A 22,167-nucleotide genomic window follows, 5' to 3' on the forward strand; every position below is an offset into this window, starting at 1 on the left:
TCTCCGCCAATCGGGAGGAGGCACCGCGGCGCGCCCTCGTGTGGCACGGGGCGGTGCCAGCGCGCGGACCGGGCTGCGATTGGCTGAGCTGCGCGGGGGAGGCGGGGATAAAGCGACTACTCATCCAATGAGGCAGAGAGCTGGAGGCCGTTTGAGCCTGATGGGCGTGGCCTCGTGCTGACTGACGGGAGAAATCCCCAATAGGAGCGCGGTGGAGGAACCCGTGGGCGGGCCCAGCCTCGCGCAGGCCCAATGCCCCAAGACAAGCGGAGGGGCGGGGTCGCATGACGGACAGGACTGTGAACCAATCGCAACGCGGCTCTGCCGGCGGGGGGACGGGACTCCCGCGTGATGGGCAGGCGGGCGGGCCAATGGGACGCGGCAGGAAGAGGGGCCGATTCTGGAAGCCATTACGCCAGTGCCGCAGGGCCGCGGCCGCTGCGCGGGGCCGCCGGGCGGGCGCCGTACGCAAATTGCGTATCGCTGGCGGTGCCGAGGCGGGGAGCGGGGGGCAGCGACCCCCGCGGGCCCTGAGGGGCCTCGGGGCCCCCCTCCTGTCCCCGCGCCCCGGGGAGGGGGGGCCCTGAGCCCCCCGGCCCTGCCCGGCGCCCCCCAAACCGCCCCCAGGTGTGACCCCCGGTGCCCCCCAGCCCTCGCACCCCCACGGCCATGGCGTCGCCGCCGGCGCCCCCGGCCAAGAAGCGGAAGATGAACTTCTCGGAGCGAGAGGTGGAGATCATCGTGGAGGAGCTGGAGCGGGGGAAGCACCTCCTGGTGAACCACTTCAATGCGGGTGTGCCGCTGGCCGCCAAGGCCGCCGCCTGGCACGACATCCTGCGCCGCGTCAACGCCGTGGCCACCTGTCACCGAGAGCTGCCCGAGGTCAAGAAGAAGTGGTCCGACCTCAAGACCGAAGTGCGGCGCAAAGTGGCCCAGGTGCGGGCCGCTATGGAAGGGGCAGGCGAGGGCCAGAACGGCGGCGGGGGCGGCGCCGGCCCCGAGGGCGAGGACCCCGCGGGCGCCGCGGCCGCCCCGGTGATCCTGACCCCGATGCAGCAGCGCATCTGCAACCTGCTGGGAGAGGCCACCATCATCAGCCTGCCGAGCGGGGACTGCGGCGCGGGGGACGGCGGCGACATCCCCATCACCGCCTCGGCCACCACGGTCACCCTGACCCAGAGTGAGTGCTGGGCTAGAAGGGCACAGAGGGGTGTCCTGGCACCACCTCACCCTGCGAGGAGACGCCGAGCACTGTGTGGGGGAAGAGTCATAGAATGGTTTAGAAGGATCCTGGAAGATCCATCTCGTTGCACCATGGGCAGGGACATCTCCCACTAGAGCAGGATGCTCCATTCAACCTGGCCATGAATGACTCCAGGGATGGGGCATCCACAGCTTCTCTGGGCAGGAAGAAGCCCCAGCAAAAAGAAATCCCCACATCTCTAAAGAAGTGCCATTCCCCAGTCTGCCCTTGTGCTGTAAGGCACACCTGTACTGAAAGCCAGCTTTGAGACCCTTAAGAGCAAGGGAATAAGGATCCATTGCACCTCAGAAATTCCTGGGTTCCTCTCTAGGGACAAGATGGGGGAAACAGCAGGGGGAGAAACATCTCCAGGGCTGATTTGCCAGTGTGCAGCATCCCAAAGAGCAGCTCTCCTGCTGGCAGGGGCCCTTCTGGGTCTTGTCTTTGCCGTTATGTCAGTGAGTGCTACTTGGAAAGATTGTTCAGAGCCGGAGGTTGGAAAATTATTTTGTCTAGACAGATAAGGCATTCCCTATTCCTCTGGGCTATACAGTCTAATAGGAAGCTCGACTGAGGGTGGAGCAGACTTGAATGGGTCATTTTGTGTGTTGCAGGCCATTGTGTGTTATCTCACTGAGCAGGCCAGTATTCCTGCGATACCCACTGAATAGAGTCCTGCAGATAAAATCCCCAGTATGGCAGCTACTCCTGACCCCCCTGTCTGCTCTTTGTTCTCAGTTCCTGCAGAGACAACCTACCACAGCCTGGAGGACGGGGTGGTGGAGTACTGCACCACGGAAGCCCCCGCCGCGGTCACCGCGGAGGCGCCGCTGGAGATGATGGCGCACCAGCACGAGGTGTCTGCCAAGCCCCAGGAGCTGAAGAGCCGCATCGCCCTCAACTCAGCCAAGCTCCTGCAGGAGCAGCGAGTGACCAACCTGCACGTGAAGGAGATCGCCCAGCACCTGGAGCAGCAGAACGACCTGCTGCAGATGATCCGCCGCTCCCAGGAGGTGCAGGCGTGCGCCCAGGAGCGGCAGGCGCAGGCCATGGAGGGCACGCAGGCGGCGCTGAGCGCCCTCATCCAGGTCCTCCGCCCCATGATTAAGGACTTCCGTCGATTTTTGCAGAGCAATACGCCCAGCCCGTCGGTCACTGCTGACCCCGGCCAGGCGGGGCAGCAAGATGGTATGACCCAGTGAGAGAAACAGTGGTGGGAGGGGAGCCTTTGATTTTTTGGGAAAAAGTGTTATCAAGCCCTGGCACCATCCCTGAGTCACCATCCCTGAAGGAGAAGTGTAGATGTGGCACCTGGGGATGTGCTTTAGTGCCAAGGGAATGGTTGGACTCAATGATCTTAAAGGTCTTTTCCAGCCTGAACAATTCCACATGCATGGGCATGCAAACAACATGCCCGTGCTGTCAGAGGACATGGGAGTGAGGGGTGCTGGCTCTCCTCAGTGTGAATGGCTCCCTTGGAGTCTTGCTGAGCCTAAATAGCTTTCTCTGCTAATCTTACGCTAATCTGCCCTTTCAGACTCTCTACAGAGCCTTAGCAGGATGTGTAATAAACCACCAACTTAACATTGCTTTAGTTCCTCAAACAACAGATTCATTAAAAAAAGTTGTTTTTTCATTTCTGTTTGGAAAAAGGCTCTCCTAAGTATGACATCTCTCTCTTTCTCTCTCGAGATCTATAGCCTTTACCTGACATCTAACATGGAGAGTTTTGTCGGGATATCAGAGTGCTGCAGCTGCCCAGGTACAGTGATCATGAACTGCAGTGAATGCATTTCTGGCTCTTCCTAAAGCATTTACTGGAAATGTGGTACCGGATGTGGTAGAACCTTCTCTCTGCACTGAGAGCTACAGAATCTGCTCCTGCAGCATGACATCCACCCAGCCCATGCAAACCAGCACCAAGCCTCTGTGCAGTTTAAATCCCACCCATGTCTCCTGAGGATGTCAATGGGATTAAAATAGTGAACTCACCTCATGTTTTATCTGCGTGCAGTCATGAAATTTCACTGTCAACTTGGCAGATGAGATGAAAGCTTCATATGTTGGTTACCAGAAGCTGTCCTGGGACACGTGTTGGGGCAATATCTTGGCTGTCACAGCGTAAATACCTAAGGGACTGGATGAGTTTCACTCAGGTGTAATACATGAAACTCCATCTCTGCCTCATCTGGGTAGTTTGTCACTTCCAGAATACCTTAATCCATCAAAGTGGACCTGGACTACAGAGCTTCAGCCATGCAGGAATTCCCAATGTTCAGGAGTTTTTAAGCCACTGACTTGAGTGAATTTTAGGGCATTACTTGGTACTGCTGGTGGTGGTGTTTGTTCTGTAGTGCCTGGGAGCTGGAAGGGAGTCCAACTGTTTTGTGTTGATCTGCTGGCTGGCCTTGAGTGGTGGCGTCCTGAGAAACAGAGCTGAGGTTCTCGTCACTGTCCTCTACTGTTATACAGGGTAAAACAACATCGCAGCCACTTCTCTCTTTGAGGTGTTCAGGCTGTGGGGCTCAGTCCTTAATGAGAAAGCTTAATTGCACAGGATGGTCAACATGATTCTCACAGACTTGCAGTAATTTCATAAACTTTGAGATTAAAGCTCCGCTTGTACATGCATGGAAGAAAAAAGAAAAAGAAGGAAGCATAACTCTTCTTCTCCCTCTGCCTTGCCAAGTGTGTCACACTGAACAGGGCTGTTGCTTGCCAGGTATTACTTTTGAAATGGAACTTTTCCAGAGCAGGTATTTACTTGTTGTTAAGTCTCCTTTAGGGCTGATGAGGGAGTGGATTTGCACAATCAAATTAAACTTTTACACAGCCTTTAATGAGGGGATGCTGATAGGGGACCCCTGGTTAGAGCAGTAGGGAAGAGGCCGCCATTGCTTCTCTATGGCCTTTACTCATCTTCTCTCTGCGAATCTGATGGGGGAGAAAAGGACAACACAGTGAGAAGGGTTTGGTCCCTGGAAGACTCCTGACACCTCTGGACTGAGTCAGGACAGATCAACTGCCTCGTCCTGCCTTGTCTGGCATCTCGCCTCATGAGTAACACTTGCCTGACTCTTGCTCTTGGACTTTGTGGAATCAAATCAATTGCTCAGTTGAAATTTATTTTTAAAGTGAAAACTATGTCATATGTGTTGGTTTACCTCATTTGTGTAATGACCTCTCCTTTACAAATATGGATTTTAATAAAAAATACATTTTTGGTAAACAGGCTGTTTCAGTTCATCTGTGTGTGCCAGGGCAGAAATGGGTTCATGAGAGTAAGTTTGCAGTGCAGAATCATGACTGTGAGGGGGCCAGGGAGAGCTGTGAACAGCCATGTGTCATGGTTGCTTTTTCTCTTGTTTGTGAACCTCCTGGCCTTGTATTTACATAATTATGGTCTTTTTCAAATGACAGCTTTTACAGCCTTACCTTGGAGCACAAGTTATTTTGCTGTGTCTGATGGATTACTGGAGTACAGTAACCTCCCAGCTGCTCAGAAGATGCCACAATAGCCTAAAATAATGGTAGAAATACCAGTCTTTGGCTTTAAATTGCAGTATGTGTTTTTTCCAGTGACTAAGCACTTAAGCTGTGTTACTCTTTCATAGGAGTAAACCTGTTGCCATTGGCACCACCCCTTTTTCTTGTCTTTTCAGGATATATACAGAGCTTAGTCAAGCCACCAGCACTCAGGTGTGTGTTCCGCGTTCACATTTTTGTCTCATTAAAAAGATGTGGCAACACTTTAAATACAGGGTGAGCTCTGTGATGAGGGGCTTGGTTCTTGCTCATGACGAGGTCATCAAACCTGGGGAAGGACAGAGGAAAAGTGTCTTAAAAATCAGGAGGGACAGGTGAACAGGACACTGACAGGATAAGGAAGTACAGAGGGCATTCAACTGAACAGGAAACCCAAGCAGAACTTAAGCTACAGAGTGACATCTGTAGATGTTTGTCTGTGTTTCTTCTACTGTTCTTTTTGTACCTGGAGATTTGTATTCAGCATCCAGACTGGGAAGCAGCCACGCAGGGATGTTCTGCCACAGGGTACCTCGGAGGGGAGGGTGAGCAGCATCCTCCTGCCAGCTGGGGAAAGAGAAGTTCGGTGGAGGGCTCTGGGTGGTCAGAGTGTAATTTTTGTGGCCATTGGAGGCAGCACCAAAGCGGCAGGAGCACCGCTGCTCCCTCAGGAGCAAAGCTCTGCTTGCGATGTGTCTCCAGCCCGGCTTTCCAGGAGATGGCACTGCACGACGGGATCCTGAGCTGCGGCACAGAAACCACGCTTGTCCTCCAGACCTTTCGGGATCCTGCTTGCTCCTCTCACTGATGAATCTTTTCAGGCCTGAGAGCCTGGAGAGAAAGAAATTTAACAACCAGAGTGCAGCAATGAGGAACACGGGTACCCTTGGAAAAGTCAGAATGCCTGGAATCATAAACTGGTTCCTCTGCTTTTCCATGGACCTGACAGGAGGAGACTGAGATGTCTCTTTGGGATGAGTTTGCTGCAGAACCAAATGGGCAAGCGCAGGTTAAAAATAACACAGGAAGTCTTTAATTATAAGCAAAGGGACAAGTTTTAAGATTTTTAGAAGGCCACACATAATTATGTCAGTATCCCAGAGGAACAATGCACTGCTGTTGCTACACTGCAGCTCTGGGAGCAGATCCCTGCCAAGGGACTGGATGATATCACCTGCACACTCACTCAAATTACCTTTACCTCCTCCAGCATGTTTTTAAAGTTTGTCAAGCCTGTTTTGGCAAAGCATCCTCGTGGGGATGTTTGTGGGGGTTTTCCTGTTGCCACGTGAGAGGTTATTGGCCAGCAGGTACTGTCAGCACAAGTATGGTCAGGTCAGTGTGAAAATTGAAGCATTTAAGATTCTTTGTCTTTTTTGAAAGCATCTGACAAGAAGCTTCACTGGAATGGTCAGCACACCTTCCAGGCTGTGTTTTGTGTGCAGAAGTGAACCCAATATCAACTTCAAAAGGAGTCACTATGCAGGTGATTAACCCAAGGCAGAATCCCAGCCCCAGCAGGGACAGTTTCTGTCACCTCTGCTGCCTGGGATCCTGAATTAGAGGTTGTTTTGTCAAGTGGGAGCCACAGATTGCAGTTGGTTCTGCTGCATTTGGGGTAACGGAGGTGTTTGTGGGGTTGCAGCCAGAAGGACAGAACCAGTGGGACAGACCACGGCCACAGCCAGCAAGTCTCTAGTCCAGCAGAGCACTGAAGGGATGGACACCTGGGATACAGACACGGGATAACACCAATAAACACAACAAGCCTCAAGGCAAAGTGGTTTCCAGTCTGCAAATTTTGGAATGGGCAAACCAGCTTCAGTTCCACCCACAGGCCCCCTGGAATGAAACAGAGAGTCCTGCCACACATTCCCAGGACACACTAAAGCAGACATGGAAAACAGTAAACAAAAAAAGCCAGGCAGCTGGATTTTCAGCTCCAGCCACATATTTGAGGAAAGGAATCCACCGACTCCAGATTCCAGTGCTCCCTTGGTTGGTAACAGTCCTGGCAGGCCAGAACCCCCCTGTGCAGATGTGTCCTTTGCACATTCAACAGGAAATTCAGCCTGGCACAGAAAGTGAAACAGTTCCTGGCCTTTATGATGATGAGTCCAGTTAAATATGGAACAAGTGAAAAACACAAGCAGATCAAAGTGAAGCTTGCAGCCTGTTATTAAGCTGAGAAGATGTAAGCTTGGAATAACTCCACTCCATGGGATAATCCTGTGCCATGGGGATAGGTGCCCGTTCCCCTCACAGGGTTTCCAGCTGCCTGCATGGGGACAGGGCTCACAGCACTGTGGTGTCTGCACCCCCTGCCCCATTTTGGGAGCTCCCCAGCCTGGGGAAGGCACCCACCCACTGCAATCCCACCCACAGCTCCCCTGAAGCTCCTCGGAGCAGGAGCATTGCAGGTACATCCCGCCCGCAGCTCCAAGAGCACATTTACAGCATAAAGCGTCATGTGATAATCTCTTATTTTTGGATGATGAGGCTGAAAGCTCATTAAGGCCATTACAGTGGAGGCGACAGGTGGAACAGAGAAGAGCCATTACTGTGTTTATGCTCTTACAGCAACGTGTGTAATTTAGTTTTAAAACTTTAATCATTTGGCTGCCAGGAGAAATTAATTAGTGTGATGATGCTTTCCAGAGGAAGATGCTGATGATGTAGTTTGCAGGGCTTGTGTATCTGGCATTCCCCTGGGATAACAAATAGGATTTGATGGCTCACCAAGTGCATTACAGAATCTACCTCACTTCACCTCACTGAGTTTTGTCCCTTCTGAATTTATCTCGCCGTGTTTCTCCCCTGTCCTCAGAGTGGGGAGGGAGAAGGCAAGACAAGCCACCTCTGTCCACGCTCACTCACAGAGCACAGAGATCCCAGCCCTGGCCAGCCAGGCAAACCTCTGCAGGAGAGCAGGGGTGAGGCCAAGACTTAAGTCAGAGCCCAGACTGATAAAAATATCCCAGACTGATAAGACCATGCCCTGAGCCAGCAAAAGTCAAGGAAGTGGTGGCAGCACAGGGGAGCAGCACAGAGAAAGGCTTAGGTCAGGCAGAGCACAGGGCATAGATGTGGGTGGATGGATGGATGGATGGATGGATGGATGGATGGATGGATGGATGGATGGATGGATGGGTGGGTGGGTGGGTGGGTGGGTGGGTGGATGGATGGATGGATGGATGGATGGATGGATGGATGGATGGATGGATGGATGGATGGATGGATGGATGGATGGGTGGATGGAGACACCCTACACCCACACACTCTCTGGGAGGGAGCTCAGACTCACCTGCTCCCTCTGCGATCAGGAGCACTGTCCCTTTAAAAAATATGAATCCCTCCACAAACAATTATGCAGCATAAACACAGAAATATCAACAGGGTGAATTTCGAACTAATAAAGATTTAATCTCGAAGTCATGAGACCACGTTTGTTAGGAAAATACACATACCCCTGAGAATGCAGCTACAGTTGCTACACTACACACTGCTCAGCAGCTCGCTGGGCATTTTTCCAAGCCCGTTTATTTTTAACATCACTCACATTATTCAATTAATTATAAAAACACTGAGGTTTTCAAGAGATGCTTCTGATAAAACTGCAAAGTAAATATGCGTGAGAACAGCAAGGATTAAAGCTTCGGCAAACTTTAGCATCTGGGGCTGTTGCTATAAACAAGAGAAGTCCTCGAGGAGGTTATTTATCAGGGTGAATCATCGCAGATAACACACAGCCTCCGCCCACACCACACACAGGGATCGTTTGTCCTTTACCTCGGGATGGAAGTGGAGCATCCACACGTCTGCCAGCAGTAGCTGGGGCATCAGAGGTGTGAGAACTGGGCTGGATTCTTCAGATGCCTTCACTATTTGAGCCTCCCAGCTTGGCAAATATCAAATATTTAGCAGGCTGAGCTCATTCCCAATAAACTGAGAAACAGAAAGCAAAAACTCCCAACCCATTTCCAGCAATGCCTCAAAGCCTTGAAACACCAGATAGGAATCGATGGGATTCAAACCCTGCTTGTAACAGCAGCCTCCACAGATCCTCCTGTTTCCTGGTATCTCCTGGTATTTCCTGCACTGTACCAATACAAAATGTTTTCCCAGCCCAAAGTCTGTGTGAGCTTAACCTGGTAAGCAAAAAATCATAACACATTTGGCTTAACCCAATTTTTAACTTTTCTCTGTGAACATTTCTGTGTACTTTTTGTAGCAGACACTTTTTTTAACAGCTCACATGGTGGTGGAATTATTTGTTAGCTCTGATATTGTCTGCATAGATGGCAGATATTACAGGCAAGGAGTGGGCATCAAAGCCTGGCAGAGAGAACTCCCAGGCTTTCATCCAAGCTTTGCCAGACATGCACATCAACCTTGGGAACAGTCCCTCCCATATAAGCCTCAACTTCTCTGCCACAGAGACTCTTGGGCACATCTCTAACTAGGCAAATCATGTTGATGATTGCAGACTCCTTCAGGACAAGGAGAGACATTTTGTTCTGCTTGCCCTTAAACAATGGAATCCTGCCTAACCAGGGATCCCGGCCACAGCGTGGGGCACGGCAACAGCTCCTAATAACAGGGAGCCATTTTGGTGGAGAGATGTCTCGTGGTTGCCACATCTCGCACGCGGAGGGCGAGATCCCAACTCCCGGCCCTGCCTCGTGCTGCCTGCAGGGCTGTGCAGTGCCAGGGCCTCCCTCCCACTCCTGGCCAGCCCAGGCACTGCTGGCCTGCCTGACCCACAGCCTGATCCATGGCCTGACCCACAGCAGGACCCATGGCCTTACCCATGGTCTGACCCACGGCCTGTCCCACAGCCTGACCCACAGCCTGACCCACAGCAGGACCCACGGCCTGACCCACAGCAGGACCCACGGCCTATCCCATGGCCTGTCCCACAGCCTGACCCACAGTCTGACCCACGGCCACTCTGTGGCACCCTGAGGGGATGGGGTGGCCACACCACTGAGTGTGAGGTGGCATGGCCTGAGGAGCCATCTGCCAGTGGCCTGTGGGACATCTCACTGGGAGGGATGTCCCCAGGGGCTGCTTGGGCACTGGGACAAGTCAGGGTAAGGGTTCCTGGCTGTCAAGCAGATGCAGGGACCACATCTGCCACAGAAACACAGAATTACTGGGTCAGGTTGGAAGGGATCACAGTGGGTCACCTGGTCCAACCTCCCTGCCCAAGCAGGGTCATCCCAGAGCACACACCACAGTATAACTGTGTCCAGATGGCTCTGGAATATCTCCAGTGAGGGAGACTCTACACACTCTTTCTGGGCAATCTCTGCCAGTGCTTGGTTACCTGCACAGTAAAGAAGCTCTTTGTCATGTTCCAAATAGAACTTCGTGTGCATCAGATTTTGCCCATAGCCTCCTGTCCTACTTCTTGGCACCACCAAGCAGAACCTGGCCCATCTTTTTGGCATCTTTAGATATTTATACACATTAATAAGGCCCCCTCTCAGATGTCTCTTCTCGAGGCTGAACAGCCGTACCTCTCCCAGTCTCTCCTGCTCAGAGAGATGCTCCAGTCCCCCAAACACACTCTCACTGCCCTCTGCCGGACCCACTCCAGGAGCTCCCTCTCGTCAGAGTTGCTTCTGCCATCCCCTCAACTCCAGTGCCCGCTGGGGCCGCTCGGGCTGCAGAGGGGCTCCGGGACAGGCTGTGGGGCGGGAGACCCGCCGGGCCCCGCCAGCCCCACACAACGGCCCCGCTGAGGGGACAGCGCAGCCCCCGCGCTCGCCCCCTCAGCCGGGGCGGGGCCTCTCCAAACTGACAGCCCTGCCCTCCAATCACCGCGCTCCATTCCCCGCCCCGCGCCGCATTAACCAATCCAAGCCCGCCGCGCTCAACCCGCCTCCTTGTTGCCATCCAATCGGACGGCGCCGCTCTCGTTCTCCCGTCCCGGGGAGGAGGGCGGGGGGTTACGCAGTGTCGGTATTCTCGAAGGGTGGCGGCGCCGCTCTCCCCGCGCGCCTTCCCGCGCTGTTGGCGTAGTGGGCGCAGTTGGCGTAGCGCGGGCAGGGGCGGCTGTGGCGGGGAGCGGCGGCCGCCGAGCGAGGAGCGGGCGGGAGGAGCGGGCAGGGCCGGGCAGGCACCGCGCTGGCACCGCGCCGCAGGTCGGTGGAGGGCGCCGGGAAGCGGGCTGAGATCGCCCGGAGGGCAGCTGGTGATGGGGGTGGGCCGGGACGGGGATGAGACCGGGCTGCCCGGTCGGTGCACGGGCTGCAAGGGGGCTGAGCCCGGGCTGCGGCTCCGGGCACGGGTCGTGGGGCCGGGGCTCGGCTGCGGGCCGGGCACGGCCCCGGTGCTTGGCCCCTGGGGCTGGGAGAGCGGTGAGACCTGTCTGCAGGGCACTCGGTGGTTCGGAGGTGCGGGAGGTAGGCTGAGAGCTGGGCACAGAAACCTGGGCACAGCTCAGTGCCGGGCTCAGAGAGCTCAGAGCTGGGCACAGCTCAGTGCAGGGCTCAGAGAGCGAGCTCAGAGCTGGGCACAGCTCAGTGCCGGGCTCAGAGAGCTCAGAGCTGGGCACAGCTCAGTGCCGGGCTCAGAGAGCTCAGAGCTGGGCACAGCTCAGTGCCGGGCTCAGAGAGCTCAGAGCTGGGCACAGCTCAGTGCGGGGCTCAGAGAGCTCAGAGCTGGGCACAGCTCAGTGCCGGGCTCAGAGAGCTCAGAGCTGGGCACAGCTCAGTGCCGGGCTCAGAGAGCGAGCTCAGAGCTGGGCACAGCTCAGTGCGGGGCTCAGAGAGCTCAGACCTGGGCACAGCTCAGTGCGGGGCTCAGAGAGCGAGCTCAGAGCTGGGCACAGCTCAGTGCGGGGCTCAGAGAGCTCAGACCTGGGCACAGCTCAGTGCGGGGCTCAGAGAGCGAGCTCAGAGCTGGGCACAGCTCAGTGCGGGGCTCAGAGAGCGAGCTCAGAGCTGGGCACAGCTCAGTGCGGGGCTCAGAGAGCGAGCTCAGAGCTGGGCACAGCTCAGTGCGGGGCTCAGAGAGCGAGCTCAGACCTGGGCACAGCTCAGTGCGGGGCTCAGAGAGCTCAGAGCTGGGCACAGCTCAGTGCGGGGCTCAGAGAGCTCAGACCTGGGCACAGCTCAGTGCGGGGCTCAGAGAGCGAGCTCAGAGCTGGGCACAGCTCAGTGCAGGGCTCAGAGACCTCAGAGCTGGGCACAGCTCAGTGCAGGGCTCAGAGGGATAGCTCAGAGCTGGGCACATCTCAGTGCCGGGACAGGTACTGCTCATGGAGGGGACACAGGACAACAGAGCCTCAGCGGAGCTGCCCAGGCTCCAGCAGAGCTGGCTGGGTTCACTCACAGCCAGAGAGGGGCTTCAGCCACCCACACATGCAAGCAGCTCCTTCAATGCGTGAGGATTGTTTACTGCTCGAAGTTCGTAACCTTGTCCCTTTGGGATGCTAATGAGCTCCTGCCTCCCTGGTTTGGATGTTGTGTTAAATGTGTAACGAAAGGACCATCTCCAGCCCCAAAGCTGAGCCGTGCAGGGCTCGGTGTGGAGCCGGTGCCGGGGAAAGGCAGCATTCCTGGTGGGCCTGGTGATTGGACAGCCAGATGACCTGATTCGGTTGTTATGCTGTGTAATCTGGAGCAGACGGCTTGTTTTTCTCTCTGCTGCTTTCTCCATTTATCAGATACAGGTGCTAATACATAGAGCTGGTGGGAAATGCAGGAAAGAAACAAATTTTTCAATCCTTGAGATGGCTTTTGCTTGTTCTTGCTAGGCTACACATTAGACTGATCTTGCTCCGTAATCTGTTTCTAAAGGTGGTGGCTGAAAATAGAGCAGATTTTTATTATAGCTGCTTTGCAAAACAGAAATTACGAGGGGGATGACAACAGTGAAGCTTGCCCTAGGCAAAAAGGGGAAAGAGGATGTTGGGGCCAGGCTAATTGAGGCCATACCTCCTCAGACTGGAATGAGTCTGGACTGAATATTACCCATCCAAACAGGTTTTAAAGCAGGAGGAGGAGCCCAAGACTGGCTGGAACTAATTTACTCATTTCCCTCCCAAAGGCTGACCCAAAGACCTGTATCAAGGAGTTGCACAAGAGAAGGAGATAGAAACTGGAAGCTCTCTGAATGTGCTGCCCGCAGACTTAAGGCTTCTCCAGGGACTCGAGATGACTTCTCACAAGAGATGCTATCAGGAGGGGTTGTGCTGAAGACAGAGCACTGCAGCCTCTAACTGGGACAGCTCCTGCTGGTCTGGAGCTGAGACCAACTTCTCTCCCTCCCTTTTCTCTTGGAGATGTTGCAGAGATTTAATCTGACCTCTTCCAGCTCACCTGCAGCCTGCCGTGGCGATGATCCCGCAGCCAGATCCCACCACCAAAGAGAAGAGAATCGTGCGTTTGAAACTGGGCTATCGTTGTAACTGAACTGGAATTTACTCCCTGCTTGTGCTCCTGGAGCGGGTGCCCTTCTGCTTGTCTGTGTGTTTTGAGCTACTTCCCCCTGATCTTGTTTGGAATTCCTCAGTTTTCCACACTGAATTTGCCCATGGCTTTCCTGATGAAGAAGAAGAAATTCAAGTTTCAGACAAGTTTCACTCTAGAAGAGCTGACAGCTGTCCCCTTTGTGAATGGGGTTCTGTTCTGCAAAATCAGGCTGCTGGATGGAGGAGACTTTGCTAGTTTATCTACCAGGTAAGACCCTGCCTGCAGACTTGCTGCCTGGCTCTGCTTCTTTCCCTGGTTATTCATCACTTGAGCGCTTTAGCATATGGCCACCACTTGCTTACCCCTTGATGAGATTTTAATAGTTCTGTTGTAGGGCCCCACATACCACATCGTTCTCTGGAGTGGGGGAAGTACATGGCTGGAGAGCTCTGAACCTGGGTGGTGTTGGCTGATCTGAGCTGGATTGAGTTTTTCAGAAATGAGGGGAGGGAGCGGGAGGTCACTCCCCTGAAAGGGGCTGCGGTTTGTAGCTTAAATCCTCTTTTATCTGCCCCCCTCCTTGCCCAAGTTTTCACACGCTATTTCAGAGCCTGTGCTGTATTGCCTTCGTGCCTTACGTGAAACTCAGCTGTGTAGAAAACTCTATCTAAGCAAATCAACCCTTCCCGACTTTGCTTTCCCCCTTTGATTCTAAATTTCTGTTCTTGGTAAGGGTGGAAATGGCTTGCTTTGCACTGCAAATCGCTGTGCAAGGAAAAACTGCCGCCTGGAGTCAAAGTTGTCGGTGTTAAAGACCCAGTTTATCTCTTTGAACTGATGCCATTGCATTTCCCAGTTTAGAGCAGCAGTGTTTTCTGTGTGATCTGTCACAGTGGGATCATTCTGCTGCACATCTTGTAAGGTTCTGCCATCGTGTATTGGCATTTCTCTGACTCCTTCAGGCAGGTCTGTCCCCACTCTTACTGCTAATTGCTAATAAAAACTTGCTTTGTTTCTAACTATGCACACAGATTATCACCAGCAGTATGCAAACACGAATTCCATAACAGCCCAGACTTGCTTTCTGCCTCAAGATGTGAAGGGAGCTTTCAAAACTCGTTTTTTTGCTTTCCTGAGTGACTGCTCAGTTTTAAAGGTACAGGATTAGTTTGTGCTGGCTGTTAACTGCTTTCTCCCAGGGCTAAAGCCTGGTTTGGGCTGGTTTTCCTCTTTGTGGTGCTGCGTGCTGAGCTTTCTCATTTCAGGAGAGATTTTATTGGGCAAGCATAAAACAGAAGCATAAAACTTCTTGCAAACAGAAGTGGTAGGGCATTGGTCAAAGCTTGGGGTTTTTTCCAGAGGCACAATGCAACCTCATCTGAAGTTTGTAGAAACTGTGGGTGTGGAACACCTCCAAAAATGGACTTTGAATTAATTTCTCTTTTGAAGAAAATCTATCAAAAGGGCTTTTCCTCACAGTGTTCTCCCCTGAGGCTGATCCTTGGGTTTGGTGGAAGCAGCTTATCTAAGGAATTCAAACAGTATGTGAACTTGGAAATAAATTAACCCTTCGGCTTTCTGGAGTCACAATAAACTGAGTTGCACTGGAGGGTGTCTCAGAAAAAGCCTGTGCTGAGAAATGTCCATGTCCTTCTGCTTGTTGTCCCTGAAAGTGGCTTCCAGGAGCCATCACTGGGGTTTGCTGGTGCTGCCAGCCGTGTGGGTTGTTCTCTGAGCTGGCTGGGGTTCAGCAGTTCACTCAGCACAGTGCATTGCAGATGTGTCCCAGCAGCAGAATCATCTGTAATTCAAACCAAACACATAAACTGCTCTCCCTGGGCTTGATTGCTTCAAAACGAGCAAAGGGGAAGTGGGCTGGGAGATTTGCTGCCTTTCCCCCAACCTGTCTGGGCTCTAACTGGAAGCACATGGAAACCTGTTCCTGCTTGAAAAGTTACAGCTCTCAGTGGCATTGAATCATTTGACCTTTTCCAAATATTTTTCCCTGTTACAGTTAGAGAAACTTCAGGATGGATGAGTTTCCAGGAATGGTGAGAAGAGTTACAATGTGGAGAAGCTCCTACATCATGCCTTGGGCTCTGCTCTGTGCTCCTTTAGTCTTTTTCCATTGCCTTTTTGATACTCTTTGAATCTAGGGAAAGATTAAAGGGAAGGAGATGCTGTGTCTGTGTTGTGTTAGAAATCTGTACCTTATTTAGGTCTGTGATTGTTTCTCTTCTCTGAAGTCAACCACTTCCAAAACTTACTGCATTTGAGGTTATAATGTCTGGGAGATCATCTCTTGTGAGCTGCTTGTGTACAAAATCTGGTGTTTGCTCTGCAATTGATTTGGGCTCCTTCTGTGGTCTGTGGCAATCAGAGGTTTGTGACTATGATCGAGCTGTCCTGCAGCTCTTCCTGACTATGAGTTTTCAGAGAACTGCTCAGAACAAGGTGTCCCATGTCACCTGAAGTCTGTGAACAGGGGGAAGAAGTAGATATAGAAACTTCTCATAGGACACACTAAACCATTTTTTTCTAGCTGTGGAATGCAGAGTGTTGTCTGAGACTATAAGAACCTTCAGAGACAGATTTTCAAGTTATTTACAGTAAACTTATCTGGCACCTCGTGCATGTCTGTGCCAGGAGGTGAAATGATACATCCAGGGAGTTACCAGGTGGCACTGGGTTCATCTGACCTGCTCAGAGGGCAGAAGCAGCAGGTTGTCAGCCCATCCTGGTCCCAAGTCCAGTTTGGCCTGGGCTGCACATACCTGCCATAGTCTGGTGCTGTGGGTCTGGTGGGGCTCACCCTGGGCTGGGACCCCCTTCCCAGGTTGCTCACACCCCCTCTGCCCAGTCTGGCTGCAGGGTAACCTGTCTGAAATGCATTAAGACTAAACACTCAAGAATTCAAGGCTCTCTGGAAAGGTCCAGGCCCTGTCAGCACATTGAGCTTTGCAGATCTGTCTCTCTTGGGTTTTCTTGTTTGTTTTTTTTTATTATTTTCTTGCAAGCAGGTACCCTTTTTCTGTGTTTTCTGTGCTCAGACCTTGCATTAGACCACGTGATTAAGTGACTGAAGTTGGAGCTGTAAATACCCTTTTGCTTGTCCTTTCCCCTCCCTTTGCAAACTCTCCTTACCCTGTGGTAGCACTTCTGAGGATAAAACTCCCTCATTTCCCTTCACAGTGCTCTGCATGAAAAGCTTCTATTGTCTGTGGGTTTATCATCTTGTTGTTGGATTACAGAAGTTGGGCTTCTGAAAGTGCGTCTGAGCCAGGTGTAGGCCAGGCAGGTGCTGTATTTCCCCACAGAGAAGTGCCAGTATATTCCCTGAATATTAATAGTCCAAATACTTAAATAGCACAACCACCAGTGAATTCAGTTGCCTCCCAAGTATCTTTAAAAATAGCAGGCTCAGAGCAGGAGGGATGTATTCATGGCAACCGTTTTTGTGAAGCAGATGGGCTGCACTTTGTACCAGTTTGAAGCTTTTGGGGGGTTGTGCAGCTTTGTTCCTAGAGAGATGATACAATAAGCTCATCGGGAGGTTTCTGATCTGTGGATCAGCACAGGCAGGAGCCTGGATGTCCAAATCAGTGCCTAAACCAACAGACTGATGTAGAACATGCATGTGCATCTTTGGGTATCCTGGAAGTGGAGGACTTGATTAGATTCCCCTCTCTCTGCTGACGGTGTCGGTGCATGTTGAGGGACAGCCAGATGCTCTTTGCCGGGTGCTGAGTGATCTCTGACTGTGTGTTGGCAGCGAGAGTTGCTGGTGCACGATGTGAAGGAAGTGGAAAGCCAGGTGTTATCCACAGACTCCTGACACTTCATCCTACATTGTTCTGTTAGCCTGCCAACAGTTTTCACTTGGGTATTTCTGGATTTGAAGGAAGGGATTGTGCTCTGAAATCCCCTGTCTGACTCCAGAGGAAAGACTGTTTTGCATGAGTTGAGCAACTTTGAGAGCATTTCCCACCTTCCTTATTGTCTTCTGAAAGCACCTCAGACTGTATTTCCTTTGGGACCGTGCTTTTCCAAGCATATGCAACATTTCAGTTTGAATTTGTGATCCTGGCACTCCTGCAGCAGTTTCAACCAAGGAATGTGGTTTGTCTCCTGCAGCCCAGCCCTATTTCCATGCAGGCTTGATCTGGGAAGAGCTGACCCTGCTGGGGTGGTCTGACCTCCCAAGTATGTCAGTGCTGCAGCCTGAAGCCAGAATGTTCTTAGCCATGCAATTTTTGAGGCAGTATGAAAGGCCATTTCCTGCACTGCAAACTTTATTTATTTTTGGGAGATGTAAAGCTGCATCCAGAAAGCCAAAGGAAATGCTGATATTTGGGAAGGCACTACACTGACAGCTCCCTGTGGACTGAGCTCAGCTTTTGTGTGAGTGTGGCTCTGTCATCCTTATGCAGGCACAAATGACCTGAAGGTACTTGCTCTTGGCAGCTGGTGGGATACAAAGCATTGTTATACCTTAGTGATATACACAACATTTTCATTTCTGCAGAACATAAATAAAAGGGAGAAGCATTGCTAACACAGAGCTTGGTGATTCAGAAACCTTTGTGAATGGAGGTGCAAGTTGTGTGACCTCCAGAATGCAACTCTTGGTGAGGTAGAAATCAAGTGCTTCACTGTCCTCACATGAATAGTCTTTGTGCCTGGTGTGACAGGATCCTTCAGGTAATTAGGTTCACCATGTTTGGCATTTTCAGACTGGAAAATTGTTAACTGTTTGTTTAATCAGAGACTGAGGGACTGATTCAGCCCATTTGAGATCTGAATCTCCACCACTGTCTGCCTTAAAACAAAGGTTAGATAACTAAATAATTTCTTCCAGAGTCCCCAAGCAGGAAGAAAACTGGCTGAGTTCTGCCTCTTAATATCAGTGGGATTGCCACGGTTTAGTAGAGCAAGGAACTTGGTTGTGGCTTTAAACTGTTCTCCCAGTTCCATATTTTAGGACAATGTGTGTTTGGCTGTGGTCTCATAACATATTTTAAAAGTATTTATATTGCATACATGTCTGAAAATGCAGGCTTCCCCTACATGTACAAATATTCCTAATACACAGATCAGGACAGTGAGTGTTAATGCTTCAGAGCTGTTTCACACTTTAACATCCTTCCTTTCTTTCTGCCAGGGCCTCTGGAACAGGCTGAGGGTGTTAATGGAAAAAGAATTTGAATACAGCACCTAGAAGTGATTTGTAACTAAACATCACCTATTCCAAGATAACATTATAATACCTGCACTGCCTTGCATTCTGAAACAAATACAGAGAAACAAGACAGCAAAGATGAGAAAAAGGGGGTTCATTCCAGCAGCACAGCTAAATGTAGGTGCAAGTTGTGAGAGCAGAAGCAGCGGATGAGCTTTAACCTCTGGCAAGCTGAGGGTGTTGGGAAAATTGCAGAATGGATGGAGCACTGCACAAACCAGGCACAAACCATCTTAAGCTGCGCTTTGAGTTTGCAGAGCACTTCTGTCACCTCTCCTGGGTTCTGGCAGCTACACCTACACCAGCCAGGGTGGGTTGATTGGGTTTGTGCCAGACTTGCCTCTTCCTGTCACCACATTGGGGCCTGTCACAAGACTGGCAGAATTACGTTCAAACCTTCCTGCCACGGGGGCTGTATCCTGTTGGGTAAAGAACAGTCTCTGTTCATGGTCTGACTCTGCCCTGCCTGCTGTGGCTCAGGCAGGGGCTGCTCTGCTGAGCAGAGCTGTAATCTAAAGCCTTGTAACCAATCTGCTGTGTGTGCAGCATCAGTAAACACGTTTGGATACAGCCAGCGTTCAAACTTCCCCCTCATCGCTGACTCTGAGCTGGCATTGCTCTGACAGCTGACTCTTAGCAACAGCCTTATCTGTGTGACTTAAGCAGCCCTTTGGCTCAAAAAATTACTCATTGAAAATTAATATTGTACTTGGAGATCAGGCCACTTGATTTGCAGGGTGACAGTACCATCCGCTCTAGCTGAGGGTGAAGGGAGGTAGGAGAGGGTGCCCTTCTTTCCTTTAAGAAGTATTTATTTCTGAAATACATGGAAAAACCTAAATGGCTTCCAGCCTGTTTATTCTTTGTGCTCTTGAGCTGCCATCAGTGTTGACTCTAGCTTTGTAGCTGAATTTCTGAGGAATTCATGCGTGCCTTCGGGAGCCCGTGGTCTCGCTGCACAGCGGTTGGTATTTTAATAGGCCATAAGTTGCCCATGGCAAGTTGTTCTGGTATCAGTTTCTAGCTAAATGAGGCAGGTACAGATTTATTTCTTCTTATTATTTTATTGCAGGAAGCTACATCTGGGAGTGTTTCAGTGAAGAGCCCAGCATTTCCCTTGGATCAGAAACCTCCCTGCCTTCAGGGCCAGTGTGTGAGCTGACAGGGTGGGATGGGGAGGTCTCACAGCACCCACCTGCCCATGGCTCTGTGGGGTCTCATCCATACGAGGACAGGCGGATGTGGCTCTGTTTGTGACCTCCTTTTTTCGAACAGGATGTGTTCTGCATCCTCTGTGGGCTGCCAGCTCTGCACTTGCAGCCTGCTCTGAAATGGGTTGGGAATTATTTCATAGCTGTGGGTTGTTGTAGAATAAACCTTTAGGAATGCCCTGGACCAACATCTGGATCTGCCTGTTTCTTCTGTAGCATCTTTTAACTTTGTATCAGTAATCTCTGCTGGAAAGGTGATAATTTCAGGTGTAATTTCAGGATTTGTTAGCCCACCCCAGGACCAGATGCTTGCCCTGCAGGGTGACTTTTTTTTTCTTGCAGTTTATTCATATTATGCCAAGAGCACTTGCTGGGAGACACGATGCACTTTGCTGTCGTAACTCCAGACTTGGCATCGTGATCCCTCTGGTACCATACAGTGGGACTCAGCATCTCATTTTAGTGCCTGGCTTTGAAAAGCCCTTCCCACTGGACAAACAGTTGTGCCTGTGTTCACTGGATGAACAGCCTTCTTGTTTGGTGTATTTTTAATCTGACAAGCAAGAAAGGGAATTGTTGTGCATGATTCGAAGTCACTGATTGTCATGGATGTCATTTTCACGTGCTTCTTGTGGGTCTCCTGTGTAGCTCAGTTGAAAAGGCCAAGATGAGAGAATGGAATTATGGGGAAGAGAAGGCACATGGAGACTAAAGGATTGGGAGGAGACAGGTGTGGAAGAGACAGGATGTTCTAGGTTAGCAGTAGCATATACAGGCTGTGTAGTGGCTGCACTCCCTATGTATGGAAAGTAGCTGAGCTGGCAAGAGAGCAGGATTGTGCCATTCCTGTGGCTGGATTTGTCCTACTTCATTGGTGAGAAGAGGCCCTGAAGGAGGTCCCATGTTGTAGTAGGAGATGGGACTGAAGCTAAAAATACTTTTACTACTGTATGCTGTATTTTAAATAAGAAATGAACCCTGAAAGCACTGAGAGGGAGGCAGGAAGAGAGGGTAGAGGGTTTGGATTTACTGTCCTGGAAGGGCTAGAAAGCTGCAGCACTAATTAGCAGTGCAGCTTTAGAGACCTTCAAAACCCATCACCCCTGCATGTGGTTGGTAACTAGCCTGAAAGGTGCTCTCTGAAATAAGCAGCTAAAGCTGGAAAACTTTCCTTTGGAGCTTCCTAGATCTGTGTGTTTGCCTCAGTGAGTCAAGTTCTATCTTTTGCCACTCTTTTCCATGCCTTTCAGAATTGCCAAGCTCTGTGCTCCAATCTGGCTTTGCAATGGAAAAGGAGATCAAGGAACCTGTAATAGAAAACCTTCTGAAAGGGACGTGGCCTCAGGGTTTCAGTTTGAGGTAGTCACAAACCTCCATTTTGCTTGCAGAATAAAACTTGGTATGAAATGACTGTGGCAAAAGGTTTCACTAATGGATATTGGGTTAATGATCAACAGAGGCTCCCTCAGCCAGCTGCCCCAGGAAGGACTGGTCAGCACATGCCTTCCTGTGCTCCCACCTTCCAGTGGAGCTTCCATTCCACCTGAAGTGCAAGTTGTGTGAGGAGTACCAAAACAGGCAGGCTGGAGTGAGCCTTGACAAAATTTTCCAGCTGCCTTGTTCTCTGTCCAGTCGCTTCTGTTTCCAGTCTTTAAGGGATAATATTACTCATGAAAATAAAAACACAAATGACCAAGAGAGGAGGAGGGAAATGCTTGCCTGGAAAAACTCAGGCACTGAGAATTATTTCTTTTTTCTTGGCCTTCTATCAAACTCCTTGAGGCTTTATCCATGTTTGAAACAGCAAAGGTGAGGTTCGTGCCATTCAGTGGATTTTTGTTTGCATCTCTAAAGGTTGAGAAGAGGGATTTCAGCTTGGCTGTGTTTTCATCATGCTTTCTCCTGCTGGTTCCTGTTCTTCCCATCCTTGCTGTGCCTGCATGTGACAGAATATGAGGGAGGCATCTGGGATATTTATAATTCAACAATTTTCCCAGAGCTGTTAATGCTCCAGTGCCCCAGAATGGAGCAATACCATTCCCCACTTGACACAGGCTTGCTGTACCACTCAGCCCCAGCTAGTGCAGCATCCTATTCCCAGACTAAGCAATAAGGGCTCTGCAGAGGTAGTCTGCTTGCCTCTGTAACAGATTAATTATGCAGCAACCCCTCTGTAGGAAAGCTCTTTTCCTGGCTTCTGTCAGTGGCCTGTTCTGGTAGCACTAAGCAGTTGCATCTGCATAAATGTTGAATTCCTTTTAAGTACAGAGCTGCTCATTTTGTACCTTCAGCAGCCTGGAGTGCTTCTGCTGCAAGGGAAACTCTATGCTATGGAGGAAGAAATACATTCCTACAACTGTTTCTGTCATTTGCTGGCTTTCTGCTCTGCTGATTTACTCTTTTTTCTGCTGTACAGGGAGTAGCTGATCATGTTCTGGCTACTGTTCTCTTTAAGGTCCATTTCTGATGTATTTCCATAGCCCTGACTTTTTCTGCTGTAAGTGCAAGTGTGTCTGTTCTGTCAAA

The 22,167-nt window shown here is 51.0% G+C and overlaps 2 protein-coding genes across 4 annotated transcripts in view; both read left to right on the forward strand.

Moving 5' to 3' along the window:
- Nucleotides 1-239: 239 nt before the first annotated feature.
- NAIF1 (nuclear apoptosis inducing factor 1) lies at nucleotides 240-4,462 on the forward strand. Of its 2 annotated transcripts, XM_071574229.1 has the most exons (3): nucleotides 246-1,180; nucleotides 1,982-2,431; nucleotides 2,936-4,462. In XM_071574229.1, exons 1-3 carry the CDS (start codon nucleotides 670-672, stop codon nucleotides 2,941-2,943), a joined length of 969 nt encoding a protein of 322 aa, XP_071430330.1. In that variant the 5' UTR covers nucleotides 246-669; the 3' UTR covers nucleotides 2,944-4,462. The 2 variants fall into 2 exon arrangements, with proteins under 2 accessions (XP_071430329.1, XP_071430330.1); XM_071574228.1 differs by lacking the exon at nucleotides 2,936-4,462 and having other exon boundaries at nucleotides 240-1,180; nucleotides 1,982-2,917.
- A 6,349-nt stretch (nucleotides 4,463-10,811) lies between these two features.
- EEIG1 (estrogen-induced osteoclastogenesis regulator 1) overlaps nucleotides 10,812-22,167 on the forward strand; it is a 38,122-nt gene continuing 26,766 nt past the window's right edge. The window contains exons 1-2 of one of the 2 annotated variants that reach the window (XM_071574156.1): nucleotides 10,812-10,917; nucleotides 12,827-13,458. In XM_071574156.1, coding sequence (XP_071430257.1) covers nucleotides 13,313-13,458 — 146 coding nt within the window. In that variant the 5' untranslated portion in view covers nucleotides 10,812-10,917; nucleotides 12,827-13,312. Of the gene's footprint in view, nucleotides 10,918-12,358; nucleotides 12,450-12,826; nucleotides 13,459-22,167 lie in introns of those variants that run through there. The other variant, XM_071574157.1, reaches the window with a different exon arrangement.

The sequence above is a fragment of the Pithys albifrons genome, chromosome 20, assembly GCF_047495875.1.
Source record: "Pithys albifrons albifrons isolate INPA30051 chromosome 20, PitAlb_v1, whole genome shotgun sequence".
Taxonomy (NCBI): Eukaryota; Metazoa; Chordata; class Aves; order Passeriformes; family Thamnophilidae; genus Pithys; species Pithys albifrons.